The 12,927-nt window shown below is 37.3% G+C and overlaps 1 protein-coding gene across 2 annotated transcripts in view; it reads right to left on the bottom strand.

Annotated features, from left to right (window-relative positions):
* MED24 (mediator complex subunit 24) overlaps window positions 1–12,927 on the bottom strand; it is a 266,977-nt gene that overhangs the window by 36,717 nt on the left and 217,333 nt on the right. For both annotated transcript variants that reach the window (XM_067787769.1, XM_067787770.1), the window contains 3 exons: window positions 10,669–10,865; window positions 5,327–5,496; window positions 4,709–5,261 (listed from right to left, as the gene is read on the bottom strand). In XM_067787769.1, coding sequence (XP_067643870.1) covers window positions 4,709–5,261; window positions 5,327–5,496; window positions 10,669–10,865 — 920 coding nt within the window. The remainder of the gene's footprint in view (window positions 1–4,708; window positions 5,262–5,326; window positions 5,497–10,668; window positions 10,866–12,927) is intronic.

The following is a 12,927-nucleotide window of genomic DNA, read 5'->3' as shown; positions in this document are numbered from 1 at the left end:
TGGATTGCGACTCAGTCCTCCTCTTTACATCCTCCTTATTACATTCAGGTAATGAGTTGTTCATCTTGGTCGTACGACCACCTGCCCTACAAGGCGGGCTCAGCGGTCCAGTATTATATACGGGGAAAGAACCGTCCGCCACAGCAGCGCCCCTTACTGCGGTAAGGCCATAAATACTTCCCGAGATGGCCCGGTATCGGGAAGGCTCCGTTCGAATACAGCCGAATTTATCCCCTGGCTGCAAATCGTCCAATAGGCACGGTCCGCATAACACCCTGGATTAGGGGGTTGGCAGTTCTTGGTCACCGACATCCCGCCGCCCTCCTATGAGGCGAAACGGCGTAGATGTCAGTCCTAAACAGCTCCGCCTCATAGTCGGGCGCTATGGAGTTCGGCTAAGCCCTCACACCAACGACAAGGTGCCTACCCTAGTGAGGGTTGTGTTGGGGCAACCAATGGAAAATATGCACTGGAGAGCACCTGGGCCAATACATCACGCTCGATGGATGGCTAAGCTTATTTATGCATATAAATTGCACCTTTTCCAAAACCAAGGGGTTTATCATCTCACAAACAATGAGAAAAAAAAATTGGATAGATTTATTCGTTTTGTAGCACTTCTGTACGTGAAAAACTGGGTAGAGACTCCAATCAGCACCAATGCAGCTTTCAATGACCTAATGTTTTGGAAAGAGCCTGGGAAATACTGCGCAATTGATGAAGAAATAGCTAAAACCGTCAAAAAAAATGTGCAGCCACATTTGTTGTACCTATGCGACGAGCTGGTCGGATTATCACTTTATTCCACAAAAGTGAGCCATGAAAACAAAGTAAGCATTGTGAATAAGATGTCTCTCCCTGCCCCGGAGAAGATGATTAGAGGAAATGCCAATTTACTACGTGATGAATGTGAATTTGCAGATTTTGCTACTAGTAGAACAATGTTGTTGTTTACTAAGCTAAACATTAAGCAAAGCTTTTTGGACAAACACCCAAGTGAATGGGAACAGAAGGCAGAGTTTAAAGAGGCAAGAAATACAATTAATAAAATCAAAGTGGTGAATGACATCGCCGAAAGAGGCGTTCAACTAATTCAAAATTTTAACAAACTCATAACAAATGATAAGGAGGAAAAACAGCTGTTGCTGCAGATTGTAGAGGCTAACCGAAAACAAGTTCCGACTGAACCAACAAAGAAGGTCGTTTTAGAAAGCCTACAGAAACCGTCCACTTCCAAAGGAAAAATATAAAGACTTCATATTGATTATTTATATTCACAATAAAATGTAGTTATTTTAAAGATGGTTCCTAATTTAAAACATGCATATATATTAAGGTTCTTGTATCCTAACATTTCTAATCATTTTTTCAGAAATTTCAGAAAAATTCTAGTTTTCAGATTTTAAACAGCATTGAGCACTGCCTTCCAAATGACCTATGACCCTGAAATTTTGGCTCCTCACTTCTTTTATCAAATATAAAAGAATTGGAGGGTCCCTTGGCCTTAACATTCAACTTGGGTTTTTACTACAAGATCTTGAACCACCCGAGATACAGCACGTACCTTCCAAACCTGTTTCGGTATATTCGGGTTATGACTCTGCAGAAGTTGCAGCGTATCCTCCGACTTCATAACGCTTGGTATCTGTGCTCTATCCACCAGCTCGTTCGCGCGTTCGTGTCTTGCATTTGGAGGTTCGGAACCACTTCCCCTGGCCACCGCAAGCTCGAGATGTTGTAGCACGCTGTAATCTTTGAACCACTGTACCAGCCCCCCGAATCAAAGGTTGGAAGACGCTGACTTGGCTCTTCCCGCGTCATCTTGAGCATGAAGCTTATAAGCTTTTTTTCTACAGACCTCCACTTTTCTGAAGTCAACTGCCTGAAAGGATTGCTACGCTCAATCAGCGCCACAGTCAATGACTTATTTGCCACATCACTCATCTTATCGGGAACAGCCGGAGTTTCAGTGTTCCCTCCAGTTGCCACCTCCGAGAAAGTCAGAGCCTTAGCGTTATCTTCTTTTGGCTTATATCCTACTTCCACAACCTTGGTTGGCATATGTCTACTTTTAACGTCCTCCCTCTGACTTGCAGCTTTCGAGGTAGTTAATACCTTGCTACTGGGGCCCATCTGTCCTACAGCTTTAGACCTAATTGTCTTGCTTTCCGTCGAACGTTGCCTCTTCATTCTGTCGTTGTTGTTTTATTAACGATAAAGACACTCCCCGGAGGTTTTGGGGAGTGTTATGTTTGTTTTGTTGTACCAGTGCTTCGTCCCATCCAACAGGTGCGACCAATCAAAAATTGTCATCAATGTCCTCTAACGGGAGTCCAAGGATAATTGCTGTTTCAACAGGAGTGCACCATAATGAGGGGTGTTAGAGGCGTTGGTTGCACAACATATTTAAAGAGATTGTTGGTGTCATGTGGGGACACATTACAAGCAGGACATATGTTTTGTATGTCGGTGTTGATTCTGGATAGGTAAGAGTTTAACCTGTTACAGTACCCAGATCATGCGCGGTTCCAGGGGGGGGGGGGGACTTTTTTGTATTGACTGTAATGAAGTATATGTACATATGTCGTAGTATGAAATTATTTTCGCGTGCACCTTCCCTAAGTTTTCAGTTGACAGGAGTGGTTGGCAATTCGCCTTGTTCATATTGTCAAGGTTCAACAATCTGTCCATTACTAACACACGGTACTCAATTGACACTTATCTGTTAGAGAGAGAACACTAAAAATGTTAGTAAATGAAATATTGTATGAGTGAAACCTTTGTGCACTTTGGCTGAACGTAGTCCCGAGTGTAATGAGTGTGAATGCAACTGATATGTCTGTATGCTAATAATAGGGGTTTTCAACAAGGGAGCCAACATGTAGAATGAAATCGAAATTCAGTCTACAAGTAACATTGAAGGAAAACACTCGTCACTGGGAATTCGTTGCACTGGCCAACACAAAACGGCCACTTGTACAAATACAATGGAGAATATTAATCCTATTTCATCATATATAATACCAATCTACATAGTAGTTTCTTATCACAAAACAGATGTTTAATATTTTTCTTGCTTTTTTACGTTCTAGGGGGGAGGGGGGGATTTTTTTAAAATATATATATATATATATAACGTAAAAAAGCAAGAAAAATTAAAAATTAGTAAAAATCCGTTGTGTGATAAGAAACTTCTATGTAGATTAGTATTATATACTTCATTACAGTCAATACAAAAAAAATCCTCCGCCCCCTGGAACCGCGCATGACCCAGATCAAAGTTGAGCTGGAGTGACTCGCGTTTGTAACCCCATTTAACCCCATGGGAAGTTTTATCGATATTGATGGTCCTTTGCCGGATATAGATCCGGTATGATTCGGTAACAAAGGACCATTTAGGTACTAGCTCGACCGTCTCGGGACCGATTAACAGACTTCATTAAACCTTCTAGGTCATTCCGCCCCCACCCCTAGTTCATATTTGTAACAGGATTCCCCTCGCGTAAGTGAGGTTGACAACTGGGTTGCGGAAACTCAGAAGCTATTGCAATACCGAGGGTTTCTCGTAGCAGCCTCTTGAACTGACTTTGACCTACTTCTACCGCCTCGCTAACTCACTCCAAGCACTCGCTCTCCAGTTCTGTTGGATTAATCACTGCTCCCAAGCATTGGAAAATTCTTACTCGCTACTTATTCTTTTGCATTTGTGTGCTTTTCCATCACGGAGCTCTTTGGCTCTCCACTACTTTCGCTCCCCGAGTCCGACGCATCACTAATTGCGTTTTTGCCTCCCTTGGCTTGCGACTACGTTCCCCGTCTACCATCCTCCTTATTAAAATATGATCTTAAGTCGTTTATCTTGACCAACAAGGCGGGCTCAGCGGTCCAGTATTAAAAATAGGGCAAGAACCGTCCGGTACAGCAGCCCCCCTTACTGTGATAAGGCCATCAATATTTTCCTAGGTTGCAAATCATTCAGAAGACACGTTCTGCTTAACACCCAGGATTAGAGGGTTGGCAGTATTTGGTCACCGACATCCCGCTGCCTATGAGGCGAAAGGGCGGCCCTCACACCACCGACAAGGTGCTTACCCAGTGAGGGCAGGGACCCCTTCTGTTATTCCTTTTTATAAAAGAAAAAACTATTTCCAGACTTTGAATTTTTTAGTCCGAAAGAAATTATTAAATCCACACAATTAATTTAAAAGTCCGAAAATAAACGTTAAAACCGGACTCTACAAGCAATATCTGAATTGGATCATTTTACTTTTTTTGGTGAACTTTTTTGGAAAAGGTCCAAAAAATAAAAACGATGCATGATACGTTATTAAAATGCTAAATGTGTTTCCCAAGGATCCCTTAAACTTCCACAATTGCCTCAAATTGAGCGTTTTTCGTTGGCACCCATTTTCTTTGGGTAAACGAGTATGTTTCTATCAAAATTTCATCGTTTCATAAGTTTAGAGTTATGAAAAGGGGATACATAAAATTTCGTTTTCCGATATGGGCAGTGCCATGACCATTTTACAATATTTTTCAAAAATCATTAAAAAGACGCTTTAGTCAGGGAAATAAGGAGCGTAAACAAAAACGCCAATATAGCGTCGTAACCAGAAAGAATGTTGGTGAAGTATAACTCGATTAGTTTCAACTGTCACCCTAACGTAAATTTTTTGTTTATTTAAAAAAAATTGTATATAATATTTACCTTTGAATACTTGCAGTTAAGTATTTCCTGTATCAAATGTCTTGTTAACCAAGTTGGCCCTCCTGACTGCAACAATGACTCCAACACTTGTGCCGACATCACTGGCAACCAGCCGTGTTCTGTCACGGTTTTCCATACTTCCCGAAATTGTTCAGAGAGTGGTGTTTGGGATACAAGATTCTGTGTTAGCGTTATGCTACGTGATTTTAGATTACTCGCTGGATGTACATCCTGTTGCATTTTACGTATAATTTGAAATGACAAACCCAAACGTTCTTTTAAATTTTCCTGAGAAGTCATTTCTTCACTACTAAGCGGCGTTAGAAATTGTTGAATCATATTTAATGGCTTGAGCAGCTCATTTTCACGAACCGAATACATATAAGCACACAAAAATGAAGTAGAGCAAACGGAGAACGCAAACATTCTGCGCTTTATATTTTCTAATATACTTTTAACATCGGTAGATGTAAGAATATCCTTCTCCCATGCAATTAGCACATGATTGAGTACGCCAGGTAAATTCAAACAGATATCTTGCCATGTCAGATTACTGAAATGAGATAATGAATTTTAGTTTCAAATGTATCACCAATTTTTACAATTATTTTAATTTGCCTATTCTTATGTTGGCTTTCCGGATTTCGTAAGCTTAACAACAGCTCATCCACAATTTGTTCATCACAGAGCGCAATCATATTGCGTGGATTCTTTGGTTTATTACGTTCTGCCATACATTCTCGTACCCATTTCTCGAAGAAAGAGTCCCCATGCTCCGATAGTACCACCTGCGAAGAAATAAAATTCGGATTTCGTAACTATATTTTACGATGTTGCTCCTCTAACTATTTGTATGCTGTATATGTTTGAGGAATACTTTTCAGCAATGTTGCTATGAAAAGGAAAATCGAAAAACGATAGCTTTCTCATCAAATTATAATAAAACCCATATATGTAATACTCCTATATTGCTACAAAGGACTAGCTACATTCCCAAACGTCAGAGTGCCGATATATTGCTGTTTAAACGTTTTTGTTTTTGTATTCAATAATCGAATGTACCTAAATTTAAATTTTTTCTTGTCACACTTATGCTGCTACAATCACACAAATTTTGTAGGCTGTTTTGCTTTGATTTCAAATTCAAAACTCATTGCGAGCATTTTCTATTAGCAATATTGGAGTATTACATATATTGCTCATTTGCTGCAACGTCGTCATAACTCAAAAAACATGACTTTTGAGTTAATAACATATAAACGTACCCAATATCATGATCTGTTGTATAAAAAAATCTTCGTGATCAGTTAAAAATTTAACACGTGTTATATAAATGAAAATATGCCTTTATATGCGCAACATATGGCAGTTAAAATCTTTGAATGTCTCTCCTGGAAAAGTGTGTTTTTTGAGTTATGACGACGTTGCAGCAAATGAGCGATTTGATAAAACCCATGATGAAATGAATGTTCAAGTGTTCTCATCCCGTTGACGTTTTCCCTTATTCTGACAAGTTCGGCATGCATAATTTAGAGGGTTGTCTATCATACAGAACTGCCTTTGAGTTCTACTACGATCGGAGTAGATTTTACTATACGTTTAAAAATATTATAACCATATAAGCCGTTACTAGAATTGTTTAACCAAAAAGATTAACGTAGCTTTGTATTCCCTAACAGAATATAGAAAAAATTTGCAGAAAACTAATTTATTTGAAGAATTTGTACGAAAAATTAAGCAATCCAAATTTAATACATTTGAAATACACGTAAATACTGGCATTTAGAGCTGCCGAAAAAGTGAGGTTATGTTGTTGACATCACCTTTGTTATTACATCTATCTATATATATATAATTCAAATTCAAATTCCAGGGATGGTCATAGGCTAAAAATAATATAGATATATAAAAGGGGCGTGGCACCTCCCATGAGTATTTGGTACTACATAACTTTGAAGGTATTCATGCTAGAACATTGAAAGTCAGTAAGAAGTAATATGAGGTCAATCCCTAACACCACCAAGAAAATGTGGGGTGGGGAGAAGGGGGTGTGGCACCTCCCATACAAATGGAATTTTTCATTCTGCATATCTCTGGATGTAGTAATGGTAGGATAATGAAAATTGGTAAGGAGCTATATGAGGTTAAGTCCTCACACCTCCAGTAAAATATGGAATTGGGGAAAAGGAGGCGTGGCGTCTTCCCTACAAATGGGAATTTTCAGAACTATGGCTGCCGTACAAACTTAGGTTATTATAACAGCTAAAGTTTGACTACATAGTTGTTTGGCTGTTATTCCTTTTGGATGTTTAGTAATCTTCCGCCGTTAAAATTTTTTGTTAACTTCAGTCTATCCGCATCTTCTATAAATATATATATAAAGTTAAAATTATGAATGTTTGTATGTAGGTATAAATCGCGTTGCGCCCTAAAGGGATCGGCCGATCACTACTAAATTTGAATCACCCACTAGAAACCTTCCAAAGAAGGTCATAGGCTAAACATAACTTCAATATAAAAAAAGAGGGTGACCATAGAAATGGAATGTTTCATACGGCATAACTCTGGAAGTATTCTTGCAAGAACATTGAAATCCAGTAAAGAGTTAAATTGGATCAATCCCTAGCACCACCAAGAATATAAGGGGTGAGTAAGAAGGGGCGTGGCACCTCCCATACAAATGGAATAATGTAAAATTTAAAGTTTGATTGCAGAGTTAGGTTATGCTGTTATTCCTTTAGTATTCTATGTTATCTTTAGAGTTGGTATTTTTGGATACGCATGGAGGAACCGGAAAAAAACATTTCTGTTTAATTTGACATTAAATGATGCAATTTTAAGGTGTAATGATCATCCCAAAGGTGGTGTTTTTCTGTTACTTGCTGGAACAGCCGCAGTTGAAGTAAATGCGTGCTTTTTCGTCTAGACGGCTTTACGTACAAAAATTTACTCTCTTTAGAAATATGAGAGGGAATTTTGGCGTAATCACCTCAGAAGCAGCTTTTGCTAAACAACTTCTTGAAATTATTATGGCAAAATTCCTATTTCTTTACTAACAGATTTGATTTCTTTTCCTACAATTTTTTGAGAAATTATGACATCACCTGAAGCTTTAATAGCTAATGTTTCTTCCAAATATTGAATCTATCTTTACAAACTATAAATGACTTTGAGAAAAGGCATTTTAGGCACCTTAAAATGAGGATGTTAATATCACTAGAACCAAGACAACTTATCCCTCTATTAACACAGTCGTGGAAGAGTCCCAAGCTGTGCACATCCGATTGAGTTTATTTGCTCTTTTGAGCCATCAGAAATTTCTCCTCATCGATTGATCCTTAAAAAAGGGCCCATAATATCATAATATTTATGCTTCGTTATTTCGATTCTCCACGCTTATGTAGTGGGACAGGGCTTTTCAGCACAAAACTTTTACGGATGTCATTAAACCAATTCATTTTATCGGAAAATTTCTAAAACAAAAAAGTTTTAAACCAAGGATTCCATTGATACCTATAGATTTGTCTTTTCAATTTTAAATGCCTCAAATTTCCTATCCCATTCCTATCAATGAAGCTCAAGGACGATCATTAGATGCGAATCAAGGGATTGATGAGCGCAATACAAACCTTTATAGCTTCAGAGCTTCTGCAACTCAATTGACACCTACTCGAGGGGAATCCTGTTACAAATATGATTATATCATACAACAATAGTCATTAGCTGTAGCAGAAGTCTATCCTACCAACTCATGTTTTACCCATGGCCAGTTACGCGTAGCTTGCATATTCTTATAGAAACGTGTGGTAAAACCCACGGGCATACGCTAGTCATGAATAAAACCTAAAAGTTGAACGCCGCAAATTGGACGATTATATCGGCATAGTAAAATATCTTGACTCTAATGTTGTTTTAGGGTTCAACGTTGGAATTTGAAGTATGTATCAAGATAGAAATTCATACATTCCTTTATAGTGAAAGAGTGTGTACATTCTAGGAAACGTGAGCACTATATGTAGGTGTAATAATATGTACAAACACACACCAAATTGGCAATTTATACCATTTGGGCAATTTATTACGCAACTTATCATATAATAAATTGCCGATTTAAAAAATATTGTGTAATAAATTGTTCCAAACTGCAAATGCAACCTTGTAAAGTGTGTTTATTCAGTAGATTTAAACGTTAGGTTTACGCATGGCTCAACTATATTTAACCCCCATATGGTCGGCTCATCTCATAAGCTGATTTTATTTATTTTATTTCACTGGAGTAGGGATTGTTCAAAGAAGATGGCAAACTCAAAATGAAACCAAAACATTGAACACATTTGCCTACAACACACAAATATTTCAAAGTTTTATGTTTTCATTCCATTCCATTTGCCTAATACCAACACGACATTCTGAACAAAGGTATGTTGTTGCTGTAGAGATGAGCCAACCAGGTATCAACTTACTATTGTGTAAGCTTAATTGAGTTGTATGAACACCACTCAATTTAAATAGAAATTGCCTCAATTTATTTTTCTGTTTGAACATAGTATAAGACGCAGGAATTAACAGTCGTGACAGCTAGGGTTGAAGGAGGAAGAGTCGGAGAATTTTCTTTCATTCTCCTAACATGACCCAGCCATCGAAGCCTTTGGGGTTTTATTCGTTGCACTATGCTGTCTGCTTACAGCTCAAACGGCTCATCATTAATCCTCCTCACATAAATGTAGGAAGTTTAGTTATTTAGTTACCGATTAGGATTTAAGTACGAATATATTTTAAAAAAACTAAAAAACACGCTTCAAATAAAATCGAACTAAAAAATGAAAAATAATTTTTAAAATAAGTTAAAAACAATAATGAACGATAAATACTAGAATTATTGTGAAAAAAAAGAAAACATGGCACAAAGCGCCCACGCTTTTTTCACAATAGTATCTATTATTTTTCGTTCATTATTGTTTTTAACCATTGTGAATTCATACAAGTGGCGAATGTTTGATAAAAACGTTCACAATAGTAAACAGCCTCGACCACCTGTTCCATCGCTGTTCGATTACTTAAATCATTTGCACAATAGTGTTTTTAAAACATTTTTGTAGACGACTGGTATATTGTATTATTTACATATTTTAAAATGTTTGCATAACTGGCTGCTCAAATTTAATGTATTAACTTGATTTTGGAAATGAATATTAATATATAGTCTGATTTTCTGTATACACATTTAAAAGAAAAGCTGATTTGAAACACAAATGTGCCATTCATGGCACCTCAATTTAATAACCGCGAGCAAAAACCAAACCTTTCTTCCATTCTCTGGCCATTCGCGACAGTCGTTCTCCCTGTCAGCTATTATTTGACAGGTAGGTATGGCAATGGAGGAATAGAAAGATTTTTCACTTGTATGAATTAACAATGTTTTTAACTTATTTTAAAAATTATTTTTCACTTTTTAGTTCGATTTTATTTAAAAGCGTGTTTTTAGTTTTTTAAACTATATTCATTTGTTTGTAACTCTCCTTTGCGCGGCTAGCCTAGAGAGTTACTAACATACATACATACAATTGGAGCTAATATAAGCGTGATAAACTTCGTCTAAATCTATTAAAATTTCAAGACATAGATAACTTCATAGGTACTTAAAGAAAATGGACATGTAACTACATATGTATGTTTATAACAGGCAAGCTTAACCAACGAATCGATATCATTTCGAAATGACTTTGTTTCGTTTATTAACGTTGATTATTGTAACGAAATGATATCGGTTCGTTGGTTAAGCATGCCTGGTTTATAATTAAGAACGAAATCAGATTACGATCTCAATTGTCGGGGATTTCATATAGTAATGGTTATTATAATTAAGTAATTAAAGTTTTAAGCAATTCATAGTCATAACTTAAAAAAAAATTACAACCGTAATCTTTGACAGCCAGAACAGCTGGAATTTATGTACTTACATCTGACCCATAAGTTTGGACTATAAAAGTCAACATGAGAAAAGATACATCAAAAAGTGTAGAGCGTATGATTGATGGTTTGCCATTTTCCCCTGGCACTTGCTTAGAATTTTCGTTGCATTGTATTAACCGAGTAACGAATGTCTTCAAACGACCTTCCACAGTTGCCACTGATAAAATTAGATCAAAACTGTTACCTGTTTTGTACACATAAAAATATTACACAGTTAGTAAATAATATTAAGAATGCGGTATGGCAATTATGAGAATGAAGGAGCTCTAGAACCTTGAACCACCTTTTACTATGGTCTAAGTTAATCTTGCTTGGAACATCACGTTTGAGACTGCACTTCTTGCCATTTATCATGGCTTCAATATGTCAGAGTTAAAATTAAATGACGTACATTTTAGAGAAACAATTTTACGTGAAATTTTCCACCTTGCAGCAGCCTATAACCACCCTCATTTTATAATACTGCTCGGCCATTTTATGCATCGATTTTTTTCTTTTTAATTAGAGGGGCTAAGCAGGCTATCAGTGCTTATGGAAGCTCTGAAAACAACCCCGTCTGCTGTACTATATGGCATTCTGTACACTCTACCTGTAAGACCTGGCGGCAAAAAAGATGATGTTTATTGACTAGGGGCATCTTAAACTCAGACCATACGGCCATAGTAGTATAGTGTCATCAAATACTAAACGAACAAACTACTAAATTTCGTTCCTGCGCTTAGAGCGGCATATTTTGCTGATCGGCAAGAAAAAGATTCTATAAGCTGCCATATTAGGCGAAAGTAGCAGCCATAACCAAAGCAATAGAAATACTGGAAGTGAAAAATATATATTGGAACGATAAAAGACTCTAACTACAGCAGCGTCGACTTTTATATTAACAGCTAAGCAGCAGTTAAGGCAATAATATTGCATAGCACATATAATGGTCAGTTAGAGTTTAAGCAATGGAAATAATTGGGATAGGGAGAATCATACATCTATAGTGGGTCACAGAAGGCGAAAGTTCGGCACGGCCGACCTAGCTGGAAATGCGTGAAACCAAGCGCGGGCCGTAAAGTGTCGAGTGCAGAAATTAAGAGCTTAGACTAACAAACTGACTCTTATCATTAAAAAGGGAGAATTGTAGGTTCGTGAGGAGTATTTTGACTGGATGCTACCTTCTGGAGTCACATGCTTTTAAACCAGGCCTAATCACTGACAGCGTAAGTAGGAAGCGATCGAGCACGTTTTGTTCTCGTGCCGTGCGCTCGCGAGGTGATACAGCTATCAACTCTAGACGCAAGTGGCATAAGTCCTAAAAAGCTTCTAGCATTTGCCAAGAGGAAGGAGATACTTTTTTCAGTTTGGTCGTTAAACAAACTTTTGGTAACATAATGGACTCATTCAGTCTATGTGAGGTCCTCCGGAACCGGGACATAACTTTCGACCCAATATCCCTTGTATTCTTCAGGAACTGAAGTCTGTTTTACTATTACTTTTTTGTACATCAAAATAGACAAAAAAAAAAAAAAACAGTGGGTCATTAAAATGGCCGAAGTATTGAAATATTTCTATTTAATTACATCTATTTAGAAAATTCCGATAAGGTGAGGATTGTGCAAAGTGTATATAAACATTTTTGAGAAAAAGAAGCATTTTAAACAAAAAAAGAAGTCGACCGCGGGCTCATTTATCGATTAATCTAGGTGGGTTTTATTTCCTTTAGTTGGGGTATTACGCCCGCAGCGTAGTTAACCTCTCAGAAATTAAAACTTTGTATGAAGATATCGCACATAACGTTTTGGGAAAAAAATGTATGATACAACAAAAATAAAAACAAAAAATAAAATAAAATCCATTATAATGAAACGAAGGAAAATGAAAAAAAATTTATCTTCAATTCTGTAGTTACAAGAAATAACTGATAATTGCTTGTGACTACAGAATTAAATGTAAGAAAAAACAAGTAAGGAAGGCTAAGTTCGGGTGTAATCGAACATTACATACTCAGCTGAGAGTTTTGGAGACAAAATAAGGGAAAATCACCATGTAGGAAAATTAACCTAGGGTAACCCTGGAATGTGATTGTATGACATGGGTATCAAATGGAAGGTATTAAGGGGTATTTTAAAAGGGAGTGGGTCATAGTTCTATAGGTGGACGCCATTTCGGGATATCGCCATAAAGGTGGACCAGGGGTGACTCTAGAATGTGTTTGTACGATATGGGTATCAAATGAAAGGTGTTAATGAGGGTTTTAAAAG

The sequence above is a fragment of the Eurosta solidaginis genome, chromosome 5, assembly GCF_040869045.1.
Source record: "Eurosta solidaginis isolate ZX-2024a chromosome 5, ASM4086904v1, whole genome shotgun sequence".
Classification (NCBI taxonomy): Eukaryota; Metazoa; Arthropoda; class Insecta; order Diptera; family Tephritidae; genus Eurosta; species Eurosta solidaginis.
Note: the sequence above shows the minus strand (reverse complement) of the source record. Positions and strands in the feature narration are given on the sequence as shown.